The sequence below is a fragment of the Glarea lozoyensis genome, assembly GCF_000409485.1.
Source record: "Glarea lozoyensis ATCC 20868 chromosome Unknown GLAREA10, whole genome shotgun sequence".
In the NCBI taxonomy this organism is placed as follows: Eukaryota; Fungi; Ascomycota; class Leotiomycetes; order Helotiales; family Helotiaceae; genus Glarea; species Glarea lozoyensis.
The window spans coordinates 1,228,664-1,255,166 of NW_007360984.1; the positions used below are offsets into that span (position 1 = coordinate 1,228,664).

General features: G+C 47.8%; 8 protein-coding genes across 8 annotated transcripts; 5 read left to right on the forward strand and 3 right to left on the reverse strand.

The window, feature by feature from the left end:
• Positions 1–2,724: 2,724 nt before the first annotated feature.
• On the forward strand, positions 2,725–4,178 carry GLAREA_05439 (C2H2 and C2HC zinc finger; the record flags this gene model as incomplete). The annotated part of the gene is made up of 2 exons (XM_008078728.1): positions 2,725–3,909; positions 3,957–4,178. The coding sequence occupies 2 exons, from the start codon at positions 2,725–2,727 to the stop codon at positions 4,176–4,178; spliced, it is 1,407 nt and encodes a 468-aa protein (XP_008076919.1).
• Positions 4,179–5,872: 1,694 nt separating this feature from the next.
• On the reverse strand, positions 5,873–8,629 carry GLAREA_05440 (Cysteine proteinase; the record flags this gene model as incomplete). Its single annotated transcript, XM_008078729.1, has 5 exons — positions 5,873–7,496; positions 7,549–7,862; positions 7,910–8,144; positions 8,193–8,560; positions 8,612–8,629. The coding sequence occupies 5 exons, from the start codon at positions 8,627–8,629 to the stop codon at positions 5,873–5,875; spliced, it is 2,559 nt and encodes an 852-aa protein (XP_008076920.1).
• A 488-nt stretch (positions 8,630–9,117) lies between these two features.
• Positions 9,118–11,217, forward strand: GLAREA_05441 (Mitochondrial carrier; the record flags this gene model as incomplete). The annotated part of the gene is made up of 7 exons (XM_008078730.1): positions 9,118–9,221; positions 9,304–9,854; positions 9,905–10,142; positions 10,193–10,312; positions 10,619–10,681; positions 10,740–11,005; positions 11,060–11,217. 7 exons carry the CDS (start codon positions 9,118–9,120, stop codon positions 11,215–11,217), a joined length of 1,500 nt encoding a protein of 499 aa, XP_008076921.1.
• A 1,376-nt stretch (positions 11,218–12,593) lies between these two features.
• GLAREA_05442 (SAM/Pointed) lies at positions 12,594–14,538 on the forward strand (the record flags this gene model as incomplete). Its single annotated transcript, XM_008078731.1, has 3 exons — positions 12,594–13,095; positions 13,154–14,458; positions 14,510–14,538. The coding sequence occupies 3 exons, from the start codon at positions 12,594–12,596 to the stop codon at positions 14,536–14,538; spliced, it is 1,836 nt and encodes a 611-aa protein (XP_008076922.1).
• Positions 14,539–15,211: 673 nt separating this feature from the next.
• GLAREA_05443 (TPR-like protein) lies at positions 15,212–18,941 on the forward strand (the record flags this gene model as incomplete). Its single annotated transcript, XM_008078732.1, has 4 exons — positions 15,212–16,830; positions 16,879–17,203; positions 17,254–17,747; positions 17,801–18,941. The coding sequence occupies 4 exons, from the start codon at positions 15,212–15,214 to the stop codon at positions 18,939–18,941; spliced, it is 3,579 nt and encodes a 1,192-aa protein (XP_008076923.1).
• Positions 18,942–19,085: 144 nt separating this feature from the next.
• GLAREA_05444 (TPR-like protein) lies at positions 19,086–20,974 on the forward strand (the record flags this gene model as incomplete). Its single annotated transcript, XM_008078733.1, has 4 exons — positions 19,086–19,833; positions 19,884–20,114; positions 20,162–20,524; positions 20,574–20,974. The coding sequence occupies 4 exons, from the start codon at positions 19,086–19,088 to the stop codon at positions 20,972–20,974; spliced, it is 1,743 nt and encodes a 580-aa protein (XP_008076924.1).
• Positions 20,975–21,940: 966 nt separating this feature from the next.
• GLAREA_05445 (Concanavalin A-like lectins/glucanase) lies at positions 21,941–23,615 on the reverse strand (the record flags this gene model as incomplete). Its single annotated transcript, XM_008078734.1, has 3 exons — positions 21,941–22,788; positions 22,840–23,145; positions 23,201–23,615. The coding sequence occupies 3 exons, from the start codon at positions 23,613–23,615 to the stop codon at positions 21,941–21,943; spliced, it is 1,569 nt and encodes a 522-aa protein (XP_008076925.1).
• A 1,020-nt stretch (positions 23,616–24,635) lies between these two features.
• On the reverse strand, positions 24,636–25,693 carry GLAREA_05446 (Cysteine proteinase; the record flags this gene model as incomplete). Its single annotated transcript, XM_008078735.1, has 3 exons — positions 24,636–25,553; positions 25,604–25,617; positions 25,672–25,693. 3 exons carry the CDS (start codon positions 25,691–25,693, stop codon positions 24,636–24,638), a joined length of 954 nt encoding a protein of 317 aa, XP_008076926.1.
• Positions 25,694–26,503: the final 810 nt, after the last annotated feature.

Below are 26,503 nucleotides of genomic sequence, written 5' to 3' on the forward strand. Positions count from 1 at the left end.
GGGAATTGTCATTATTGGGAAGAATGACCAGAAAGCAATATGAAAGAAGAGAAGAAGTTGGCTTGAAAAGAACTCGTGGGGTCCGTGGAGGATATTGATTCTGATGCGGCGAGGTTGGAATCCTCAGGACCCCAATCTTCCAATATGGCTACCACGGCCACTCAGTGGTTGCCGTGTATCGTTAAGTCTCACCAAAGTAGAAATGGCCATCTTTCATTTCATCCTTCATGTACAGCATCAGCATTTCTCCAAGATAATAATTGGACTCGACACTGTGTGGTTGCAGATGATACCACATTTCATCGACATATGGCATAGAGACCTACTAGCATATTTATTACCCCCATGGTGTGGTTCCTGTAAAGGTTGTCACATGCAAGCTGCAATGTACATGACATTGATACGCTCTAATCAACAGCCTCGATCGAGCACGAAAGAAAAAAGCGGCACCCGACAGTCTCTCCTCAGAGCCTCTGCTGCAATTAATGCACGATATTGCTTTTTATCAAGTTGAGGCAACTTTGCACCTTCGCTGTCATATCACAGAGCCCCATTCTTGCACGCTATGTTAAATGGAAGACATGGTAGCTGCAGATGTGCAACCACGAGCCTTACTTTGAAGCATTCATAATTCGATCTTGCTATCAAGAGCCAGACATGAATGAGTGCATCTTTTCCAATGCCGCTCTGGGATCTAGGTAAGCCTCTTTGGATGCCAACCCTCAAATTATGGGCTCGCTTAAGGAGGGGGGTTGGATTGAACGCTCGCTGTTGGATGTGAGACCATCTTCCCCTGAGGCTGTGATGAACGTGATGTTGTCTCTCGGCGTCATTAGTTGTACAATATATCGAACGTGGATAGGTCATACTGAGATGCTGTGGGACATTACCCTCGCTGTTGCTGGACGGACAATTTACATGGTGCCTCACAGAGGGCATGATGTGGTATCTGTGTCTCTGTCCACTCTTCTGAGAGGCTCTGATGTGATGTGCCCCTCATTGAATTGAACAGAATAACCGCACCGTATAGGATGTTGTTGTACCCCTTCCCTCGCATGAGCAAGCCAGCCACTCCGGTCAGCACCCAAAAGATAGAAAGGTAGTAAGCCGGGAATTTACAAGTGCAGTCCAAGACTGGTACGGTGCATATTGGCCCAATAACAGCTGGTGTGCCAGGAAATAAGCATATGGTGTTGCGGAGAGTAAGTTGCCTCAAGTGAAGCACGAGTTGGACGAGAAATGTAGGGTACGTTAGTTGGGGGCTGGCGTGGTCGAAAAAGCGGCTACCTGCTTAGTTGATGCACAACCCCGCCGATGAGGCTGTAAATTGAGATATCATATGTCGAGGGGAAGCTCGGGGGATCGTCGTTTTGTCCACGAGCTTCCAGCCTTAATTGGAATGGCAGTTTGGGGAGAGACGGATTGGACTGAGAAGCACTGGAGCATCATAGCAAGCCTCCGTGGCCCCAAAACGTACCCTTTCGTCTGCTCCTGTTCCTTCCGCTCTTTCGTTTTGAAGCCTAATTAAGGCCCTTTTCCACATGCGCCAGGCCCAACTGGTTGTTCAAGTGTGCTGTCCATGGCTTGAGATTGGTTACGAGCAGGTTCCTGCGGGCCCAGGTCCTGTCTTTCATCTGCGCAAGTCGACGGTCGTGCAGTCGCTCAGTGGTGGACCATGTCCCATCGTGGGACCTTCTGTTGCTCCCTACCTACCCATAGGTATGCATGACAGATGTGAGGTCAGTCTGACGAGGGAGGGGCTCTGCGACGTGGAATAGAGCACCCGCTTGGCGGTATCCGGGCTGGCATGGCCGCCCGTAAAAAGGCTCAGCACGAATCCGGAGGAAGAAGAGCAACGTCGCTGGAGGATAAAATGAGACGTGGTGTCAGTCGAGGAGTCGCAGGTACAACGGAAAGCCAGTCTGAGTCAAGTGCGCGGTGGACGGCCATATCAATGGTGATACTGTATCCATCAAGACTGCGCAGAAAAGAATGGGTGCAAATTAGGTCGAGCGTGTGCCATCGCATGGGTCTTGTACAGCCTCATGTTTGCCTTTCGTTTGCCTCGTCGACGACCTTCATCCATGTTGACCTCCTTCCAGTGTGCTGTGCCGCCCGCGCGCTTACGTCGACTGTTTCTGGTTCCATACGAGCACGAGCACGAAATCGAAAAGGCTATCGTTGCGTCTAAGTGGTACGCAGTACTCGTGGGTGATACGTATTGTTGCTCTCTTCGTTGATGCGAGTGTTTTTGCACGTCTTTGCGCGGAACCAACCTGCGCTTATTTCTCGATTACCTGGTACCCGAACTGCTGTCTCGCACCGCACCGCACCGCACCGCACTCCTTGTCGAGCGCTCTTCCCCATACGCACACGAGTAGAGCGTACGCTTTAGGTCGTTAGCTGTCTTCCGCCCCGCCTTTGCCTCAAATTATTCGCTTGTTTGTGAGCTTCGAACCCTGCTTCCAGCGCCGACTCCCAGCTCCAGCTCCAGGTCCGCACCGAGCTCCAGCCCAGGCCCTCCCCCATCTCCACCTCCACCTCCACACCCCCCCAATTCAATCCACAACCTCGCTCACCCTCCTCACTCCCTTCCACCTTCACTGCATGGCGACTCGACCTTGTCGCATCACTCCCTCGGGTTGATATGCTACTAGACATTGCGGCTCCCCTCACTCCGTGCAATTCGTCGCTTGGGGTTCCCGATGGCCATTTGACTTAATTATGACTACTGTAGAGAACGGTCAGCTCCAGGATCCAGCACCGCGCGACGACTACGATCCGGACGATGTTGGCTTCTCGAATAGTCCGCCATTGCAACCTGTAAAAGTCAATCTCCAACCCACGGCGACGCACTCATTCATGGGCCCATTACCGCCGCCTTTGAGTCCCCGCTCCAGCCCTGCTTCTCCCGATCGCAAAACCTTCAAAAAACCGAAAGCTATCCCGAGTCAGAGTGATGCTGGACTGGTGAGCATGATGGCAAACGGCGCGGCCCCAGAAATATCTGAAATGGCAGGGAAGATCACCTTGGCCGATGCGGATATGGATGAAGATGAGCTATCGTCGAAAGCGGTCCTGGTGGATGTGAATATGGAAGACGAGGATGAGTCTGAGGACGAGGGAGAGGAAGAGGGCTCTTTGGTCGAGGTAGCAGTTCATGGAGAGCAGAACAGCTCGGGCAAGGTTGACATGGCACGCGCCGTTCAAGCACTCGCAGCGCAAGCGGTGGAAGCAATGAGGAATATCCCTAAAGGCCGATCACCCTCTCCGAAAATCGTCAGTGCTGGAAGTGAGAGACCGCACTCTCAGGTATCGAGGGAATCTCACGCCTCTGGAGGAGAAGTGAGACCGAAGATATCGTCTATTTTTGGGACAGCCAATCCTCCTCGAAGTCCTCTAGAAATTACCGTGAGATTAGAGCCAAAGTCACCGGGTTCAGAAGAGCTGCCTCCTATCCGACAAGGGCCAGACTCGCCCATGGCCAACGGTCATGGCAATCCTATAACTTTGCCATCGATCTCGGCCTCGCTCGCGAAAATCGGTGATGTGGTGCCTAATTTTACGCACTCTCCGCCCGGTCACGGTCGACCACCTCCTATGTTCAGCCCGATACAAGGTCATGGAAGTCCTCCAAAATCTCCTACTGACACATTTCGGCATCAGCTTCCATCGCCGGGAAGGCCTTATTACCCATACAATGGCCATAGACGGCCTTCAAATTCAGAAGGGATTCAGTATTCCAGCGCCAACGATTACAGTAGTAGCAACACGGAAACACCAAGCACTGAAGCATCTGCAGCAACACCCGCGATTGATCGGATGAGCATTGATGGAATCACGAACCCACAAATCGGCGGGTTTCAATGTACTTACCCAGGCTGCAATGCACAACCGTTTCAAACACAGGTAGGATTTACCTCCCTTAGAAATTCTTCAACTTACCCCAAGCACAGTACCTGCTAAACTCTCATGCAAATGTACATTCTTCAAATCGGCCTCATTATTGTAGCGTGAAGGGATGTCCGAGAAGCGAAGGCGGCAAAGGCTTCAAAAGAAAGAATGAGATGATTAGACATGGCCTCGTTCATGACTCGCCGGGATATGTGTGTCCATTCTGTCCAGATAGAGAGCACAAATATCCGCGGCCGGACAATTTACAAAGGCAAGTTCACTAGACGCTGTGTTGATATTTCATTCTAACAAGCAGTAGACATGTCCGTGTCCATCACGTGGATAAGGATAAAGACGATGCTCAACTAAGAGATGTGCTTTCTCAGAGGCCGGAAGGACCAAGTCGAGGACGAAGACGACGAGGAGGAACCTCATGACCCTGAGTGAGGCTGTTGAGATACTTGTTCCACCAAAATCAACGGACACTCAACGAGCAGCTTGGTCAACACCTTCAAGTTTGTTGAAAATTTACATTGTGAAATGGTGAACATACCCAAGAATTTTAGTTCCAGGTCAAAATACGATTCAAGGCGGGGGTGGGTGGTTTAGGAGTACAAATGGCGTTATGCGAATATGGGGGTTTCGCTGGCGCTCTTCTTTGATTTTAAGGCGGCTTACGTTTGATTGTTGACAGTAAACTGTCTTATGATGTTTATGACAGGATGCAGCATTTGGAGTACGGTGCATTTTACTGACACGATTTTTCTTCTTTTCTGCGGAGGCAGCTATTTTTTTTGGGACAGTCCCATGCTTCACTTAGGAGTATATAGGGGCTTCCTGGTGTGGGTGAATTTATACCTTCAGCTGTTGTTGATGGATATCTCAGCTCAATTATGGGCGCGGGGGTTGGGGATCAGGAAATTTGAGTCGCGAAACGTCAACGCTCGGGGACAGAGTCGTGGTATTTTCAAGGTGCATATTCCTTTTTGGGGCGAGACAAACTGTCGTTATATATACTCTGCGCTCCGCAAGGGGAAGGTCCTGGAAGGGGATTGGAAATTTTGGCTTTAGGATGATGGTGTGCGATGGCTGAATATAGGACTGTACGGACAGATGAATTGAGGCTGTTTATAGCTGAGAGTGAAATATTACTTTAAGAAAGTCGAGGACTGAGGGAGAATGAGAGAAAAATTTATAGTGATATAATACTCGATCAGCACTCGTGAGAGTCTCCTTTATGAGGGTGACGGTGTATTAGTCTGAGTTTGAATTGTTATATGTCATGGGAGCTGTGAATAGGATTATGAGCCGAAAACGAGTTAAAGATCATCTACAATGTAACACGAATTAGAGCAAGAGAGCAAGAGAGCGACCAAGAAAGAACAAGGAAAACGAAGATAAAGAAAGCTAAGAAACCAGAGACAAAACCCAGTTTCGCCTGCTTACCCATCGAATAACCTACCTCGCAGCACAAAAGCAACCGTTCTTCAAATTCTAGAATTCAAATCAGGGGTTGATATCGTAAGCGAGGATGGTGGATATATGTTATGAGATAGGTATACCGAGAAGGCCGGAGAGGGACACTAAAAGGAGAAAGTGGGATGGAAGATTATGGGAGGAGCTGGTCTGGTAATTGGGTGGTTGGTTTAGTTTAGTTTGGTGGTGTTTTTTGATGGGTAAGTGGAGATGATGGATGCTGGAATAGCTAGGGAGAAGGGAGAGTGGGTTTCGACTCTCGAGATGCTGATGAGTGTAGTAATGGAATGTCTTCGGATTTAAGTGTATACCCCTGACTGTCTTAAATTTTCATGTTAGGAGAAGACTTTGCCTATGTAAAAACAAGCTACAATTGAGCGTTCTGTAACGCTTGGGAATTCTCTATGGATTGTAGTTGTGCAGGTTAACGGACCATACACAGTTATTAACAAAAGAAGAGTCCATAACCTAATATCATAGTATAGCATGTCTAATATTCAATTCAACCCTCACCAACACCCCAAGCACCAACCTCCACCCTCTCATCACTCAAAACCTCCACCTCCACGCGATCCGCCCCCGCCCTCCCCCCAAGTCTCTCAACCACAACCCACAATCCCCCCCTCTCACCCATCCCCGGACTCAAATCTAGATCCCGACTCCTTATCCCCATCGGCGGATCCTGGAACTCGCCGTTTCCACTAACATCCAGCACCGTTTTGTTCGGTCCCTGGCCTCTCTCAATACTAATCCTCAACAGCGGTCTGGATTGCGAGGAGCGCGTGATGGAGCGCACGACGAAGAGGATCTTGGTGAGGCGGTGGATGGTGAGGGGGGCGAGGAGACGGTCTGTTGGAGGGTGGAAGATCAGGATGGGGAGGTGGGTGGAGCGACGTCCTGCTGTTTCGGCGGGGATGGGTTGGACGGAGCAGGGAATGGATGAGCCGATGCGGAGGGAGAAGTCGCCTGTTTGCCCAGATTCGAAAGTTGAGCAGACGATTGTGTATTTACCTTTTTCGACGAGCGGGATCTTGGTTAGAGCACAGCCGCGACGGTAGTCCCCAGAGTGAACGAGGATGTCCTTTTTAGTGATTGAGGATACGCGGGAGCCGTTGGAGTAGACTATCTTGACGTGGACTGCTAGTTCTGGATCTGTGGTTTCGAGGATTAGAGTTAAGGGTGTTGGTGAGGGGACGTCGATGCTGAATTGAGGGTTTAGAGGATATGTTGATGCGCTTGAGTTTCCGCCCGCGGTGTTGGGTGTCCAAGAGCCGGCGTGAGATGTGAAGTGTGGTAGGGAATCGGCGGAAAGGTCTATGTCTAAAGGACTTCGAGAGAAGAATGATAGAGTGAAGGAGTACTTTGGCAAAGGTAAGCCTTGCTGAGCACACACAACGGTGTAAGTCGTAGAAGCGTCGACTTCAAGGCGGGCCAAGGTTTGTGGGGAATCTACATAGGCACCACGATGGAGCGCATCATCCGAGAGGTAGATACGCTGACCACATGTTTCTGAGAACGCATAGAGGCTGATGAATCCAAGGCAATTTGAGGTACCATGTATGGGCGTGCTGTTGAGCGCAATATCATGCTCTTGGGTGGCGAAGTGACGGCTAAGCAAGACCCAAACTGTTCCCCCTTTCTGCGATGTGAAGGAATATTGAGGGTTGTGCATGAAAGAACCTGGATTTCCAACTAGAGGAATTTTCCAGGAAAAGTGATGATCTTGTCGAAATTTAAACAAACCAGGATTCCAGTTTAGGTAAAGAGACTCGAAGTGTTGTGCAACATCCTCCAAGCTCATCCAAAAAGTTCCTGGCGCTGTGTTTGTTTGTTTGGGCAAAGCAGCTGCGAGTCCTTGTGTCCAATCGTCGCTGCTCTCACCCTCATCTGGAAGCAAGAGTTTCCCTTTCCACACCATTCCGTCGCACCAAGGATTCTTTATCAAGAGCAGCCGTTGATGTCCGACCTCTTTCATATCGAGAATAGCATAGTCATGTTCGCCAACGAGACCCAACTCCTTCTCCTCTTTACGACTCATGCTTCCGGTCCCCAGCGTAATGATAACATCCCCATACCCAAACGACATGAATACACGATTCCAGAGACTCATTGGCTCCAAATCGTCGCTGCCATGAAAAATGAGCGCTTGTTTGAATTGACACGGTAATTGTTGCGTACCTCTGAAGGAAAACTTGCTCAGGTATCCAACCAGTCATCACCCAAAGATCTGTACCTGAGTTAGATCCAGGGAAATCATAACCACCTCGAACTTTCAAATAAGCTTTTTCGAGTAGTGCGGGCCAGAGTAAGTCGGGATTGTTACGATCAAGGACATGTAGGCAGCGGGAGGTGTTTGACGAGGGTAACCTATCGTCAATGGTGACCCTTCTAGAGCAGCCATTGAAGTTCAGACGGAAGATGTATTTGCCATTTTTGGAGACACGCGGACGTCCTTTTAGATTATCATAGGGATAAAAAATTGACGCAAGGAGCTGGAGTGTTAGCATGATTTGACCAAATGAAATCTAAAAACCCTTACCCTGCCATGGCCTTTTAGACCTCGAGCCGTTCCAGCACACAAACTTGCAACGACCGAGCAATCCGTAGTGATGTCTTGCACTAAATCAATGTCATCACGACCAGAAGTCATGAGGAGGTCGTCGACATTTGTCGATTCCCCATCACTTTTGGGGTCCTCTAAAAGCGCAGCTGGCCTCTTCCAGCCCGCAAAGATTTCCTCTTGACTTTCTGAGAGTTTGAGATCTACCGAGTCACTGCATAGATCAGAAACTATCGTGACCACAGGAAATGGGAGACTCTACATGTAAAATGGGTTTCCATTCGCGGGTTCCTCGAAAACAGTATCCTCTGGTTCCAACTTCCATGGTGGAAAGATGAACCCATGGAGTTTGGAACCCTCTAGCAAAATGATCTGTTCGCGTGTTGATATTTCTCTACTTGACAGAGGTGCTTTTAAGAAAGCACTGTTGGATGTTGACGGTTGCCAATGCGATGCCTTTTTTATTTCTTCGGCCCTCGAAAGAAGCTGATTGCACTTGCTTCTCAGTCTAACTTTCTCAGCATTGTTACTCACATTCTTTATGATATTCATATAAAGATCAATCGCAATCAGGGCATTATCTAACGCTTCCTCTTTGCTGAGAGACTTGTCAACCTTGGACGCCGCAGCCTGCAATTTATGAGTATTTATGGTTTATAGCCATTGATCTGGAAGAATCACCTGGGCTTCTGCTTCCATACCAACAAAGAGGCTTCAGCATCCACATATATGATATGTGTGGCAAGCGAATGAGATGTTGTGCCAGCCGGCTTGTTGCTCTATGAGGTACCTAGGTACCCAGTAGGTCGTGGAATCGTGCTTGAGGACCAGGCACGTGATTGAAACATCCCCGGCCAAAGCCCCACATCCAAATACGCGGGGCGTCATCCGGTGCGACGGCAATAATCGTAAACCGAGGTCGTCACGGCCGCCCATCAATGTTGTTTTCCTGGAAAGTCTCGGTCGACGGAAGTAGTAGCAAGATGCAGTATTTGATAATCAATCTCCTTTCTTAGAATTATTCACTTCTGCTGGCGACTAAGTTGCTGAGCTCATTTCTTGAATACGTTTGGTTTCCTCACTTTAATCCTCCAGCCTAGATCTCCAATCCCGCGATAGCCTCGGCTGCTGTCATTTAGAAACCCAGACGACTTTCCTTTTCCTCGACAACAATATATTGCACCACAATGGCTGGTCAATCGAAGGAAGCATTAATCCCACCGTGGGGGTTGGCAGTTGCTGGAGCTACAGGAGCTGTCATTGCAAACGCTTTGGTGTATCCACTTGACATGTGAGTTATTTGGCTGTGTTCAGGACCTCCCATGGGAAACTATTTTCCTCAATAACTTTTCTAACATATTTCCATCCTGCAGAGTCAAGACACGGCTTCAAGTCCAAGTCAAGCGAAAAGCAACAGACGCGCCGGCTACTGGACCTGAAGATATCCATTACACTTCGACCTGGCATGCGATTACAAAGATAGTTGACGACGATGGTATCTTGGGACTCTACAATGGCATCAATGGAGCGCTTCTTGGCGTTGCGTCCACCAATTTCGCATACTTTTACTGGTATTCAGTAGTACGGACGTTGTATCTTGCTAGGCAGACAGTGCCAACCCCACCAAGTACTGCTATCGAGCTATCCCTCGGGGCTGCTGCTGGTGCCGTCGCGCAATTGTTCACAATTCCAATTGCTGTTGTCACAACCAGGCAGCAAACACAAAGTAAAATAGATAGGAAGGGAATGTTAGATACTGCTAGAGAAGTGATCCATAGTGAAGATGGCTGGACAGGACTTTGGAGGGGGTTGAAAGCTAGCTTGGTACTTGTTGTCAATCCTGCCATTACATATGGCGCATACCAGAGATTACGGGAGGTGATATTCCCCGGAAAACTTAATCTTCGGCCTGGAGAAGCTTTTTGTAGGTCTTGTTGCTTGGCTTTTGTGAAGCCCGCCATCTAACTTTAACAGTGCTTGGGGCTCTCTCCAAATCCCTCGCAACGATCGCGACGCAACCTTTGATTGTTGCTAAAGTTGGGCTCCAATCGAAACCTCCACCATCTCGAGCAGGAAAGCCATTCAAAAGTTTCATTGAGGTTATGCGATTCATTATCCAAAATGAAGGCTTGCTTGGTCTGTTCAAGGGCATTGGGCCTCAGATCTCGAAGGGACTCATCGTGCAAGGTCTTCTTATGATGACCAAGGAACGGTAAGTTTGAGGCAGCTTAGATGAGATTTCCGATCGCTAACTTGAAGCAGTATGGAACTTATGTTTGTTCTACTTTTCAGATATCTTCGAAAACTTCGATCAGAACAGCTTCAGAAAGCTGCTGATATTGCTGCTTCCAAGGCAAAGCAAGCACTTCCGTTACTTGTGAAGTAAGGATGCCTTGCATAAACGTACGCACGTTTGGCTCAAATTTCAAGGGGTAAGGACATAAAGTAGGAGATGGTAAGTTGATTCATATGGCGTCTGGTTGTAAATATATGATTTTCTACGACCTGCATGAATTTAGGACATAATTAGACATATCTTATTCAAGCCACTGAATAGAAATGAATTAGACAAAGCTTTGATCAAGAATGTTGAACCCAAATTCAAGCAGCCATTATTTTGAAAGAAGGACCCGCAACATTATAAATCACGTGATTATCCTAAGCCGCAAGCGAAAATGATTCCCACAGAACCTCGCGAACCTTGGAATTATCGAGACTTACATCAATTTCTCACAACCGGCACAATGGCGAGTAAGTGTTCTCTAAATACAGAATTTAAGACCGATAATTGACAATTATCTCAAAATAGAATCCAAGAACTCGTCCCAACACAACCAGTCGAAGAAGGCTCACCGAAACGGGTAATTCTACCTCCTCGCGAACGAATCTACAAACTCCGAGCATCTAATGCTTCGGATCATGACGACGCTTCATATTCTGTAGGCAACAAGCTGACATGCCTCTCCTTCCAGTATCAAGAAGCCAAAGACCTCAAGATATCCATCTCTCAAAGGCACCGACCCAAAGTTCCGAAGAAATCACAGACATGCGCTACATGGCACAATGAAGGCATTGGTACGTTATTTGGGTAGTTTCAGGTGGCATCCATTCGGACTAACAACTCTGCAGAAGGAATTGAAGGAGGGCAAGCGGGAGTCGGCGTAAAGATCACGATCAACTTTCTTTCCTCTGGGTCATTGGACGCGGTTGCTGTATTGGCATGGTTTCGTTTCACGGGCGGTCGATGGATTGTCGATAATCGCAGGAAGGCGCTCAAGGAACAATAGTTCAGTTCATAAATCAGCAAGCAACATCGAACCAAACCAACAACGACTCGAATACAAGTGGGTTACATTGTGCTAGAGTGTGTGCGTGTGAGGTTCTCAGACCAAGGCATTAGTGTGTACAGCATTCCGAGATCATCCAATTCTCATATGCTGAAGGAATTTTTCTTTCGTGCCAAGATCAAAATCAGACCTCTTCATTACCAAACACCTTTCCTCCATGCTCTATGAGGTATCGGTGCATGAAGATTGGGGTCACATTCCAGCCTGGGGGACTTTCATGAAGAAAGCATTTCAAGTGCGGAGATACTAGTATATCTTTAGGTCAACGTTCATATCTTCGACCAATTCCTTTTTTATTTTTGTTTTGTGTTCGGAGCCATGCCGTACTATCTTCAACCCAGAGGGTCTTGTAGTTTTACCAGTACAAACCGACTGAAAGGAAGGAAATCTGCCGTAGAGGTACCTTTTAAGGATGATCAATTTTAGTTGATATCTCATTGTTTGAGCAGATAGTCTACAACATTAGTGTTATCCGGAGAAAGCGACAACTACATCAATAAAATCATTTTCGGTGTATTAGAAGACATTGCCGCAAAAGTGATCGGTGATTTCAGTGATTTCAGACTCTTAGTTGCTGACGGTTTCAAATTTTGAGGACTGTGACCTGTAAATCTCTAAATCTCGGTGCATTCACTTTCATGTATACTTTGAGCTCGGGGCTACAGGTTTGTCCTGCATCGGACCTGTATACGCCACTAAATGGATCGAACCAGTCCTGATCCTACTCGGACACTTCTCATCCCAAATCCTATCTCGACCGCATCGATCCGAAAGAATAATTTTGTATCCAGATCACTGTAGGTTCCACCTGTAAACTTTACTTGTTTCTCCCATATTTGTGAGGGGCGCAATATTTTCGCGCTTCTAACCGATGCTGATGTGATCTCGGTGTAGGCATTCCATTTCTCCCCTCCTGGAGAGGCTCTTGCAACACGCGCTTCTTTGTGCCCTCACATCACAGCTCAGCATTTCTCCGCAAGATATTTATCTGCGCAAGGTCTTTCAGGACCGTCTCTCATCTCATTGTTCTATATTCGGAATATACTGCACGATCTCCTCAAACGTCCGGGCATAAGCAGTAGCCCTCTAATAATCACCACAAACCTGAAACCTCGACGTGCTTCACGGGCCACGCACTGCCCCCATTTCTTGTACGCGATAACCATTCTTGGAGGTCTCGGTGGATCACTCAGAACTGGCGTAGCCGCGAAGGAGATCTGGAGCTGCGTTTCAGATTTTCATTATTCCGAGTCTCTGTCCTTTCGACGTTAATACACCACCTCAGCTTTTGCAGTTACAACGATATCATGCTCAATATGTCGTCCGCTTCTGCAATCGGCAATCGCAACAGCACACCGGTCGAGAACACATCCTCCCTTCGACCTCCATCCTCTCGTCCTTTGAACTCGCATCAGCTGCGTGCTTCAGCCGATATGGCTGCCTTCCAGACCTCGCCATCCTCGAGCCGTATCCGGCCTTCGTCCGATTTCTATGGCACCCAACAAGGACAACCACAAGGTGGAGCAGACAATGATTCACAGGATAAAATCGCACAACAATGGATAGCCGATATTGACCAGTATGAGAACACCTTGGAGGAGATGGCCGCGGCGACTTTAGACCAAGACTTCAAGGATGAGCTCTCAGCTATTGAGCAATGGTTTCGAGTACTCAGTGAGGCTGAACGGACTGCTGCATTATATGCACTACTTCAGCAAACCACCCAGGTCCAGATACGATTTTTCATCCAGGTTTTGCAGCAGATGGGGAAGAGTCACCCAATGTCTGGCGTACTCTCCCCCGCAAATTTTGACAAAGGTACAATTCTTACGCCACAAGGCTCTTTGCTCTGGGCTAACCTGTTTTCTTCTTGCAGATCCGATGTCTAATAGACTCAGCGATGCCATGAACAAGTTAAGTGTTGATGGCAACAGGAACTCCTTAACTCGGCCTCCCGCGACTCCCGGCTTGAAGAGACATTCTGGGCTCGACCCATCTACCATCAATGCCATGTTTCCTGATGCCGCCGCAGCTATTGCAACCGAAAAAGCAAAATTCACGCAGCAAACTGGAAATCCTCCATCCTCAAACCGCAACAGTGCTGCCTATGATAATCGCAATTCACTTGCGGCACCAACTATAGCTGGCCCGGCCGAATCTGGGGACAACAACCAGCAACCGCCACCATCCCCTTGGGGTTCGCGAGGCACGGAGAACGTTCGACCTAAGTCGTCTTCTGGCCAGCCACCAATGGGTCAATTTATCCAGCCACCTCCATCAGCAGGTCTCCGTTCGCCTGCCGCTCAAGGACTGGCTGCAAACTCCAATCTACAGAGCACGACGATCAATGTACCTGATAACCAGGGATCTGGACTGCCTCCACTATCTCCATACGGTGGAAATGGTAACTGGGCTTCTATGGTCAACACTCCCATGGTTCCGAGTTTCAACGCTCCTAATAGCACAACTCAGGCAGATATGGTTGCAAATGCCACAGCTATGAAACTTGCTGCGCTTTCCACAGTAAACAACCGTTTTGCGCTAGATGATGTACGCAAATATCGTCGAGCTCGGTCAAATGACGGAAATGGTCCTCTTTCTCCTGGTCTACAGAGCAACATGCCTGGAGCCGTGATCATGGTTAATGAACATGGCCAGGTGATAAGCAGAGATCACGTCATGGCTCTTCAAGCACAGCAGCAACAACAACAGAGCATGGGTCTCGGCGCTCGTCGATCACGACCAAATTCTCCAGGTCTCTCGATGCAGGGAGGCGGTTTCAGCCAGCTGGGATTCGCCTCCCCTCAAAATAACGGGTTCCTTGCCGCCTATGATGGCCCATCTCCACTAATGAACAATGGCATGGGTAGTCTTAATTTGGCTCAGTTTGGCCTCAATGGTCCCGAGGGCTATTTATCAGACCACAGTGAGATGAATCGTGGTCGATCGCCAAGAGGTAGACGTGGAAGCTCTAAGCCCCCAGAAGATCCAACCGACCCAAGTCTTCTTCAAGATATTCCAAGTTGGTTAAGAAGCTTGAGGCTTCATAAATATACCGACAATCTGAAAGACATGAACTGGCCTGAACTTGTCGAGCTCGATGACAAGGCTTTAGAAGAGAGAGGGGTCAATGCCCTGGGCGCAAGAAGGAAGATGCTCAAGGTATTCGAGCAAGTCAAGGGTGAGTCGCTTACCGTATTTCTCTATGACGCAAATGCTGATTTATATACAGAGGCTAAAGCGGAAGGAAAACTTTCTTAAATGGGTTTTAATGCAAAATGTGCCTTTTTTTGGTATCTGAATAGGGTAGGATGGACAGCATTGTGTATGGAGTATCTATCTGCTGCTCTGGAAGCAATTGTCTCGTCATTGTTTGTTGGGAGTTAAATACTAGTTGGTTACCAGTAGATGGCATGAGGGTGGTTGCGTGCTGGCGGGCATTATGGACATCCTCAAAGGGCATCATTTTGCCTAAAACGAGCTACTGTAAAGTTTCCTCGGGGACGAATCTCTTAGGAGAAACGGAAAAAATGATTTGCATCTGATTTTACTTGTTGAACAACCTATTTCTTGGTTATACTTCATGGAGCCTCTTCTGTAACATATACATACAAGCTTTACCCAATCAAGTTTACAAGTTTGCTGAGAATTCTTGTGAAAGAAAAATACTTGTTCGAATAATCTCAATCTCCAAATGTGCCTCATGTTCCATGTGAAGGGTCATGCAGGGGATACGGGTAGTTAGGGGTGTATGCGTGGCAGTGGACTCAAGGTGCCGACAATCTGCCACTAACGGCAAGGCTACTAACTTTCTCTCTCTCAAGGCCTTGTCTGACCCCGCCATCAATCCTCACAACATTGACGAGCCGTTATCGCGTCAACTTCATGGACAAGCTGAGTATGAGTAAAATCGTTCTCATGTGGAAACTACGAGATGCGCAGGTCCAATCGGAAACGCAAAGCAGCCTCGGTGGCACTCGAGAATAACGACACCCCGACCTCGTCGACTGACGGAGCTCAATCACAAGAAAACTTGATACGCGACCATCCAGGGAAGAGCTCGCAACTATTGCAGTCTACCGAATCTTTGCCTTCGAATCCAAAATCCCCGCTCGGTGTTCGCAGATCAAGTCGGCGCAACAAGACTTTGGACTCCACTGCGTTGGGGAAAGAGACTAACGAAGAATGTGAACTTCAAGGAAAGGATGCCCACGAGGGCATTGCAAAACCGCAGAAACGCTCCAACGCTGCTGTTTCAAAGACCAAAAAGCGACAATCTATTCGCAAAAACTCCAGTACGGCTTTAGCTTCTCCAAAAATCTCTAGTAACCCGATTGATGAGCCTTTCGAGTCGCTTACGTCTACGTCGGTCACAGCGGGTGCTGAACTTACGTCTTCTTCAAGAAACGATGAATCTAGCCACGGCCCGCAGATGGAAGGGAGTCGAAATCCTGGTGAGGACATCCAGCAACTTTCTGAAGCGGTTCACAATTCTCCCTTGCGCCAAAAAGAATTGCAAGATGTTGAGCCAAGGGGCCAAGTGACGGGGGAGAGGTCAGCACATACTCCAAGCCCCGTTTTTAGCAAGGAGGCCGAGGATATCACTTCAGTGAGAGTTGCAGAACCAGAAGGCGCAGAGGCTACGTCTGAAGCACTTGAACCTCGCGAGAATGGGACGTTGGAAGCTATAAGCAAAGCCCAAAGCCCAAAGCCCCTTGACGTGGAGGAGGCGAGGGAATCCCAAAACCAATTCTCTAGATCCTCAGGGCTGCCTGTAGCGCAATTTGCAGAAGCAGGTTCGGTAGGTCAAGCAGCTATAGGAAATGTACACGGCACTGGAATAGCCGACGACCCAATGGTTGGACCTAATAATTTGATGGCTAGATCAAACGCGCAGAACAAGCCTGTCTCGCGGGTTCCTGAACATTTTATATCTTCCCACGGCTCAAGCTCTATACCAGATCCAGAACAGTTAGCGCTACCCCAGCAGCCATACATTAAACCTCATGCCAGCTCTCCCCAGCCGATGAGCTCATATGACAATGCCAGGCCACGCAAGTCACTACCACCGCTGGCTCCCAAAACACCTTCAGTAAGCGAAGATGCTTCGCAAGGCCCAGAACAGAATAGAGGCCTACAATCTGAACCCCACCATTTGTCTCAGTTCCATACTCCATTTTTTGGCAGGTTAGATGGGCAATACTTTCAAGCGTCTCTTGAATCAGAGACGAGATCTATCTATGGAGACCAATTCCGAACACCAAGTTCCTCTTATCCTGTGCCAGTTACAATTCCCTATGCCACACCCTACGGCAATAAACAGCCCAAAAAGTCACAGTCAACGTCAGAAAGCTCTGCAGCTCGTCCAATGTCAGTGAGTATGTATGGGACCTTTATTGCACAAGATCCACCATCTGTACGTGCAGATCAACCCATGCCTGCAACTCCAGTCGAATCACAACTTCACACTCCGAATACATTACAGCCATTGCTCCAGCATGATCCATCAACCACTTTCTCATATCAAAGCCATCAGCAAACTACTAGTACAGGGTATGATAGTGTGTTTTCGATGCAAGAGACTCCTAATATGCCGATTAGTACAAGTGACCGGGGAGCAGAGGGCAGAGGAAGAGGAAGAGGTAGGGGAAAAGCAAGGAGAAGAGGGAGGGGAAGGGGACTCTTTTCAGGAGTCATGGAAGGGAACCTTTCGGATGACATGATTGCACAGCTCTCAAGCCAGCTGGTAGGCTTAGATCCAGATCAGACTGATGACTTTTCGACAAAGCTAGGGAAAAGGACAAGGGCTTCAAGCAGAGGTCGTCCTCGTGGCCGACCTCGTGGTCGTGCTGCCGGTCGAATGGGTGATGTTCAGAACACTCGAGATCTCCTACCTTCTCCCAGCCCGATGATAGACCCACGATTGGTAAGCACCATTCAGAAAATTTTGTCAATCCAATTAATGAGGTGGATTAGTTGTCTCCGGAAAAAACAAACCAGCCGCAAATTAATGGCAACTGGGCTTACCAGTATCCCACGGGTATCGGCAACTTGAATGGTTCAGCTCAAAATTGTTCAGCAAACCAGTCCGATTATCATGTCGGAGCGGAAAGGTCTTTTAGCTCTAAGATGCCGTTAGAGTACAGTCAAGTTCCTCGTGGTGGTCCCATCAATCGATATCCAAAACTTGCTCCAGCCCCACCGAGTAACTACCCGTTAGGCTTGAACGATTTACCAAAAGAATCATCTCCCTTGTCAGATGAGGACTTTGTTGTACGTCGTCCAAATGAAACTTTGGATTCTTTCCAATCTAGGGCAGCATTCGAAAGTGCCGCTGCTCAAGCTCGGGCTAGACATAGAGCTTTATATGAGGACAGCGAGTCCAACTCGGAAGAAGAATCAGGAGAGGAGCATGAACAACGCAGTGACTCTGACTCGGCTTCTGAAGATGAGGCCATTCAAACTAATGAGTGAGTCCACCCTTAAGCTTGAACCACTAGATATCGACTAAATACTCCTATAGTGGTTATATTTCTGATGCTGACTCGGACTACCTGGATTATAAACAAAGCATGAGTAAGCTATCGAAGGACGTCAACAAATTACGGGGCCTCAATGATGAGGAGCAAAATACTGCTGGCAGTGGCCGTGGCGGCATTAAGCGTCGTCGTGGGAGAGGCAAAGGGAGTAACCCACATAGGGGTCCTCGTAAACCCAAAGAGCTTACAGGACCCATAAAGTTGCGATTGGGAAAAGCGACACAACTGTTCATTGGGCAGCAACATGATGAAGCTATGGCTCTAGTTGACGAGGTCATCGGGATTAACTCCGAAACATATGAAGCCTGGACGTTGAAAGCGTCCTTGTTTCAGGAAAGGGGAAATATAGAGTCTGCTATCGAGTCACTCTGGGTTGCTGCGCATCTGCGGCATAAGCACGTTGACCCTTGGTTCAACTGTGCTGCTCTTTGCCTCGAAGGGACTGGCGCATCTCGTGCTCTCTATCTTCCAAGGGCTCAGAGATGTTTTGCGAATGCAGCGAGATGCCAACCCACAAATTTACAAGCGTATCTTGGTAAAGCTGATGTTTATTTCGAGAGAGAGATGTTTCCTATGGCCGTCAATACTTACGAGCATATTCTGAAGAAGGTGAGACCCCACAGTCTGGAGGTTATGCGGAGGGTCGGCGAGAGCGCAATTGCAGCGTTTCACGCTGGAATCGCGAATGGAGAGACTGCAGTTACAGCGGGACGAGCTGAGATTGAAGTGGCCATAAATCGGTACACGAAAGAGATTGCGCACTTCAAATCAAACCCTGACGATTTTGATGAGGAAATAGGGTGGTCAGAGGTACTCGCGTATTCAGAACTTTTCATTTTTGATGGCAGATATGAGCGTGCTATCAAGGAACTTAGTTCTCTCGCTCGCTGGCTGGTCGGCCGTGAGGAGGAATCCTTTTGGGAGGACTTTACCGAGAATGATGCCGAATGGGATATTAGTAATTCTAGAAGGAGTGGAGTTCCGTCATTTAAACCCGACGCATTTACTCCAGAGTCTTATGGCCTCGGGTTGCCTCTTGAACTTCGTGCTAAGCTAGGGATTTATCGTCTTCGTCTAGGCCATGAAGACGAGGCAATGGCAAGTTTCACATACAATGCGATCTAAAGTCCTGAAGGTATGCTAATTATTTGCTAGCTTCATCTAAAATCCCTTGATATCTCGAACAAAACCGGCGAGAACATTGTGCAGAACAATCACTATATATGTAGTGAAGTCGCGGAAGCTCTCTGTGCTATCGGCAAATTTGCAATGGCCTTGGAGTTTTTCAAGATCCTAAAGGAATCACCTGAAATTTTTACTGCGAATATGTACACGCAGATGGGTACATGCTATCTAGACCAAGAGGAGGAAGTTGAAGCAGAGAGCTGTTTTCAACGTGCCGCGGATATGGACCAAAACAACACTGAAGCTCGAGGTCATTTGGCAAATCTATTCCGTAAGCAAGGTAAACAGAAACAAGCACTCGATATGGCCAACCATGTTGTTCAACTTATACAGCTTCAAAATGTCCCAAGGCCCAAGAGACGGTATGGAAAGTATCTTAGAGATCCTGCCCCGCCGTTGGCTGCAGGTCCCATGGCTGCAGCCAAACCACTCATGCCACTTCAACCAAAACCTGCAGCTGGCGAACCTCGCGAGGACACACCGTCGTTGGGGATAGGCATAGGCACAGGCAAAATTGTAGCCCAGCCAATGGCTAAGCCCGTACTTACCCCAGAAGACCGGCTCTTAGCCGAAGCAGAGACCAGTAAACTACTTGCCACTCAGTACCTCATATTAAGTAGACAGCGCGATCGTATGAGGGCGGGAGTTTTCGAGGGTGTCCGACAATGGACCAAGGCTGCCCGGCTTCTTACGAATGACTTCAGATCTTTCAAAGCTTTTTACCCACAAGATAAATCTTTGAAATTCTCGGGATACAGCTCTGCAGATGTCAGACAGGCATCGACACCACTTCGAGATGACATGCGGGCGATGGCTAGTCAGTTGTCCCAGGGTATGTATTATCTTCCGGCCGTTGCCACTTTACATTGCTAACTATAGTAGACATAGGAGCAAAAGTCCAAGATCGATCCAACAGGATTCCGAACGGCTTTGGTGATACATATCGAGGCATGTCATTCGACGCGTGGCTGGACATATTCATGGAATTTGCTATCTGTCTCGCCAAACGTGGTAAATTGAAAGAGTCATACGAGATGTGTCAAGCAGCAAAAGACTGTGTGATATTCTTTCATTCGCGTAATGACATGTTCCTACTACATCTAAGTTGGTGCAGTAAGTCACCGAGTTTGTTGCCAATACCGACTGCTAACTAGTTGCAGTGTGCGCGATCATGCTAAATGATTACCAGACTTTGATGACCATAGCTCGGTTCTTCCTCACTGACTACCAATTTACGACCGATGCGTACAGGATGTTCACTGCACTTGCCCGGACTTGTCGAGGCGCTGTATCATGGTTCAATTCGGGCCCTACAATGAAGTTCATCCTTAAGCAAATCAAAGCAATGGACTATTCCATCACGCCCGCTAGCGAGCGAACCGCAGAGCAAGATGCTGAGAGAGGGCTGTATACCGCGGTAGACCAGGATGGAAGACTGATCATCAACGATGACCTCGATATCTCGCTACTCATGCTGTACGGCTACATGCTGTCGCTAAGCGAGAACTATCTTGAAGCTCTAAGTCGGTTTTCATCTTCCTTCGGTTTGAACCAACTAACCGAATACCCTAGATTATTTCATGAGAGCCTACGCTCTAGACCCAGAAAACCCCATGATCAGTCTTTCTGTCGGTCTCACTCACATCCACCACGGCCTGAAATCTCCATCGGGAATCAAAAACCAAAATATCCTCCAAGCTCTCACGTTCCTCCATCAGTACTACGACATACGGAAAGAATCAGAACACTTAGAAGAAAGACTAGAAGCACATTACAACCTGGGCCGAGCATATCAGCTGCTCGGCCTAACCCATCTCGCGGTCCCGTACTACCAGCAAGTCCTCCAGGAAAACCAAGACGACGTTGCGGAAGACGTGGTAATGGATACGGCGTTTAACCTCCAGAACATCTACGCTATCGCTGGAAATATGAAGTTAGCTATGCACATTACCAATAAATACCTGGTTATATAAGAATGTGGATACGACACGGAGGGCGTACAAAAATGGTGGAGAAAAGAATATTCTGTATTATAGGGCGAAGGATTGTCTTTATGGGCGGCATTACTGGTGCGTTATACCATGGACTCTGGAGGTGGGATGGTGGGATGGTGCCTTTTATTATGGTTTGAACATAAGAACTGCATTTTAGGCGTCGGTAATGCTAGTCGTGTTCGTACTGAGACCTGGGTTGCAATTTGCATGTACATTTACAAGGAGTTTACAAACCATTGCCGCTTAGGTCGTTCTATTGCCTACATTAAATAATTGCTTTTATACTTGACAATTGTGAATATCGACGGAGGTCAGCATCATAAGCTTAATAGCTACTCTGCACAAGATATAAGCTTAACAAAAAAGAGTTCATATCGTATTGCCAGTGTATCGACGATCCTGATCCTATGCTACACATATCCACATCCCGCTCTTCCACTTCCACTTCCAAAACTGTACTTTTCCACACCAACCACGCTTGCACACAAGCCTTTACACTAAAACCATGACCCCCTAACAGCCACCATCTTAAGCAACCTATTTTGATAAGCCAAAGCCCGGCAGCTGTCATGATATCTCTACTTCGTTGCCCAATCCAAACAAAAAACAGCAAACACAAACACAAAAAAAGAGGAGAGAAAGTCTGACACCTCGTAGGTCGGTAGGCCTTGGTTTTTCCTCCATGATATTGAACACCTCCTGATAAACGCCGCGTAAACGCCCCGCTCCCGTCCTTTGCTACCACCCTTTGTTGCCAGTGCCAAAAAACGAATGAAAACACCCACGCTAACTTGAGCAACCAGCAATCCTGCCACCGCCGCCATCACTTAGCCTCCGCCTGGTACAGAAATTGAGTCATCTTTGTTTGGATTCGTATTAGAGCCCCGCAAGTCCCGGAAAATTTAAAATATGTATATGGGTATGTTATTCAAGCTCCGGAGAGGGTCATGACGCCTGGTTGTTGTCTTGATGTCTTCGAGTATCATTAATTTCAGCCCTTGCCCGCCGGCTATTGCTTCGTTCTCGAGCTCTGTCCCCGGCGGTCGCGTCGCTATAACTGGGTATCGGAGGTGTGCTTTGTCTTCGGACTAACGGTGCTCTCTCGCTATCGATGCTGCTTCGGGAACTTCCTGCGTGTGAAGGTTGCGGGCTCGTGTATTCTGGTGGTGGATTTGACGAATCTTGTACACCTAGACCGACTTGCAGATTATTCGAAGATCGAGCTGGGAAGGTAGTAGAGCTAGATTCCCCAGGTTCTTCATTTGTAGACACGTGTGTAAGATGAGCGAGAGAAATATCGGTTGGTGATCGTACAGGTCCGGGACTCGTTGGTGGATGATTTCTGAAGTTTCCACTCCTCGTTCGCCCGTGTCTTGGATCCGGGAAGTGACTCTGACTGCTCTGCGCTCCGTCCCTTCCAGCCTCTAGCAGGATACTCCCTTGTTCGCTTCCATAAGGTGGTGGTGGTGCAAGGCTGCCAGTCATTGGCGCGAGACCCCATTTCTTAACATTTGCTTCAATGAAAACAAATCCTGACTGCCCGAAATTGACATGAATAGTACAAGGTCCATTGGCTCCGACTGCCGGGAATAAGTTTTGTGATTTGAGTCCATGGGCAACATCCTCCAACTTCTTCCCATTACGGGTAAAAAATATCGTTCCAGTTCGTGGTCTATATCCAACTCCAATTACGTCTCCTTGCACATACTGTGGTCCATAAGTTGGTCCTTGGAATGGTTGATTGTATCTTCGTTGTCCTGTTGACGCATATGCGACGGAATATTTATGCCAACCTGTATATAATTAATATGATGCCCACTTGGCGTCCGAGCATATAAACATACCAGGTAATCTGAATAAAGGATACGGCTTCGTTGCCACACCAATACTTATCAAAGAAGTCTCGGGCTTATCATATATCTTTGCTTCCCAATAATAGACCTCGTTCTGCTTGGGAAGAGGAAGATTCGAGAGGACCGAACACTCGCTATCGTAGAATTCAATTTCCGTCCGGCCTTCCACAAAGCAATTCGCAATTTCCAACTCCGGCTCGAACTCCCACGCCGAGACTCCCTTTTCCTGGATCGCTAGGTACTGTGACAGGGAAATGTCGGTAGGTAAAGAATCAGGCGGATTAGCTTGGATAAAGGCTACAAAAGACACTGGGTTAGTATTTCCATATCGTATTATGACCGACAACCATACCTTTCGCCCGGAAGTATTCCGTCCTCTGCAAATCGTCCATCGTCTCCAATGCCTCGGCCTCCTCCCTTGCATATGCCTGCTCATCATCATACTCTCCAGGCCTTCCAATTCGATCCAAGAAAATCCGGCCACTGCTGGTATATCTGAAGAAGTAGACGACCAGGAACACAATAGCAATCACCACGGCACTACCAAAGGAGCTGAGGAGTCCAATGACGACGCCATTAATAGTCGAGTCGTTGGTCCGCTGCACCCGCATCGACGCCGGTGTCGAGGCTCCATAGGGATGGTTCTGAGATGCCATCATCAACGCCTGTAACCGCTCCTGCGCAGAGTCGACGACGGTGTTGACCAGAGTCGTCGTTGGTAATCGGGATGTCGTGAGGGTTGTCGGCCCCGCCCTAAGGTCCTCCATTGCTTCACTCCTACGCTACCGCGCCGACCTTCGAGCCCGCTGCTGCCGAATTGTGATTCACGTTCTTTGAATTCTCGTGCTCGACCTGCGAGAATGCTCGTCCCCGTTCGAAGCTGTTATCGGTGACAATGCGATGCTTGGTTTGTTGAGGAGGTGGTGTGGTGTTCTTGTTTAGAGATGGGAGAGTGACCTGGGCCGATTAACATCCGCCGGCCGTCTTTCGCTTGGGCTGGCTTGGACGGAGTGGCGTCGAGGCCTTCCGTTCGCAGTTGTACGTATCCGCGTATGTACGAGGTAATGATTTAGGTGCAAACAATCCGTGAAAACGTCAACAGTTGTGAATAACTCCTATTCCTATGCCTTCTTGTATGGCCAAATCAGTGGTTGGTATACATGAATGGTGCAGTGCAACGGTTCATGCTCTGGACGTCTAGCACGGTTTCACTCCTGCCTAGGTGTAGCACGGTGGGTACTCGTAAGCTAGCGGTGTAACTTTGGAAGCTGTCTGTAGCTGGAGGTTGCGGAGGAAAGTGTGTGACGACTGAATGAGAAGTTTGCATTATATTTGGGGCTTTCAGTCACTTATGGCATTCCAATGCTGTGTAGTATTCAGGAGACAAAGTCAGAAGCTGAAACCCTTGAAACATTCACACCACTCGAGCACAGGAACAATGGAAACAGTTTCAAGTACGATTACCAACTGAATGGACAACGCATGTTTCAATATCCAGGCGAATCTATTATACAAATATGCGGGGCACTACACAATCTAGAACTCTGTTTACACAATTAACACATCCCTGACTGTCTGTTGCACCTCAAAGAAGCGTAGATTTCTAAAGTCGCATCCATCTATGATCTGTATTATCGTGTTCATCATTATCGTGACTGAGAGGGTCCCACGCCACAGGGTTGCATACGGAGTGCATCCCCAACACGTTATGTCATTGCACAGCACAAATCCTCAAAGGACTCAGGAGTGTCAGCCTTACAAAACTCTATAGCTCATTCGCTAGCAGCTCAGCCCGACATCTCTTGATCCTCACTACTACCCTTTTTCTGCTCTTCAGCCCGTTCCTTCGTTTTCTTTTTAGCATCTTCAATCCATTTCTCATACGCCTCGGGTCCGGCCTTCAGTTTCTCGCCAATGACACCTTTCAAAACTTCCCCAGCAAATCCGATGAAGTTGTGTCGCCGTAAGGCATTCTCAAATTGCCATTCGCTCCTCTTCTGGTCCTCTCTGTACAAAGCTTCCTGGTCTCCAAAGTCTCTCGCACGAATCCTTAGGTCCTTAACCATAGCTAGCAAATTAAATCGAATCTCATTTGAAGGATATCTTGAGATTCGGCGTTGAAGGACTGGTATCACTTTCTCCGGGAATTCTTCGACAGTACTTGGTCCATGCGAAATTGGTGCTGGTTGGAGTCCATCTAATTCGTATAGCACACCATTGAGGGAGGTATACGCGATGAAGTGATAGACGTCGTCGTCCTCAGTAGCCATACGCTGGGTCTCATCCACAAAAGGACTGCTCTTAGCAAAGCTATTATGGACATCCCTTATCAATTCAGAGTTACTCAAGGCCTCTCCACGAAACTCGGCCGGGAAGCCAGCTGTGAACTCCTTGAACTCCTTCAGAGGTTGTCCAACGTCGATCTCACCATCCTTATTTAAGAGAACCGAGAGCAGAGCTTGTGTACCGCAAGCATTTTGTATCGTCTGAGCAGCGAAGAACAGGTTCTCGGCGGCAGCCTCATCGTATTGTCCATCTTTAGGAGTGCCATCTGTGTTCGCTTTCTCGCCAGTAGGATATTTGAAGAGGAAGATGACACCATAGACTGGATTAAGTTGTCGTAAAACATCAGCATCCAATGCTATCAGTTCCTCGAATTGTACATCTTTCACCCCGAGGTTGTCGAGTAAGAAGGTGAAAACACCCTAGAAGATGTCAGCGGCGACTCTTTCGTAGCACATTCGTGTGCACCGACCGCATCGGACTCGACTAATTGCCTTTGTTAGCTATGGGAAGTTGGACATGTGCTCTAATAAATCTTACTGGTATTCCAACCTCCACTCATTGTTGATTGATGTTGAGTTAATGTTTGGACTCGAGCTCGACCATGCCATTATTTTCTTGAACCAGCACCGGAGCTTGACACCGGCAACACTTCGGGAGCGAAGACGTAACAATGCTGACTAAAGCTTGTAAGCACGTGATGCCCTTGCATCACTTATTTAGTGTATTATCCGTCCCCGTTTTAAGTAACACATTTCAAAATAATCCAATAAAAAGTTCATAAATTTTGGAGAATTTATGTTACATAGTTCAAGATGACAAGATGACAAGTTCCTTCTTAGGATACAAATACCTATCCTGTCTAACCCACCAACGTAACTACGTTGTACCTAACGAATATAAGTTTAAAGGAATAGAGTGTAGTTGGCAATCTTTCGCATACACATATCAGCATTTAATGTTGATCGCCTTACATTTGTATGTTTTACAACAATTACAAAGTTTATGAAATAAGACTTCGAGGAGCCACAAAATCAAATCGTAATTGATACACCTCATGTAATGATTTGAATAGTTATCATTCGTATTCGCTACATACAATGTCTCTCTTCAAAGTCCCAATCCAGCACATTATATGCTCCCATCAATTTCCGAGCTTCTTCAAATCCAAAATGTCAACTCTGCAATAATTTTTTCGCCATAAATTCCAAAAAAGCTCAGGGGCTTTGTAAACGCCGATCGCAATGCTGCTATGCCGGGGTATATATCTATAAGGACTGTGGGTGCTAGTATTCGTACAAAAAATATCGTAGCGAGATCGTAAAGGGTCGTTAAAAGCCATTAGACGATTGTAAAATGTGTTAAGGAAAGT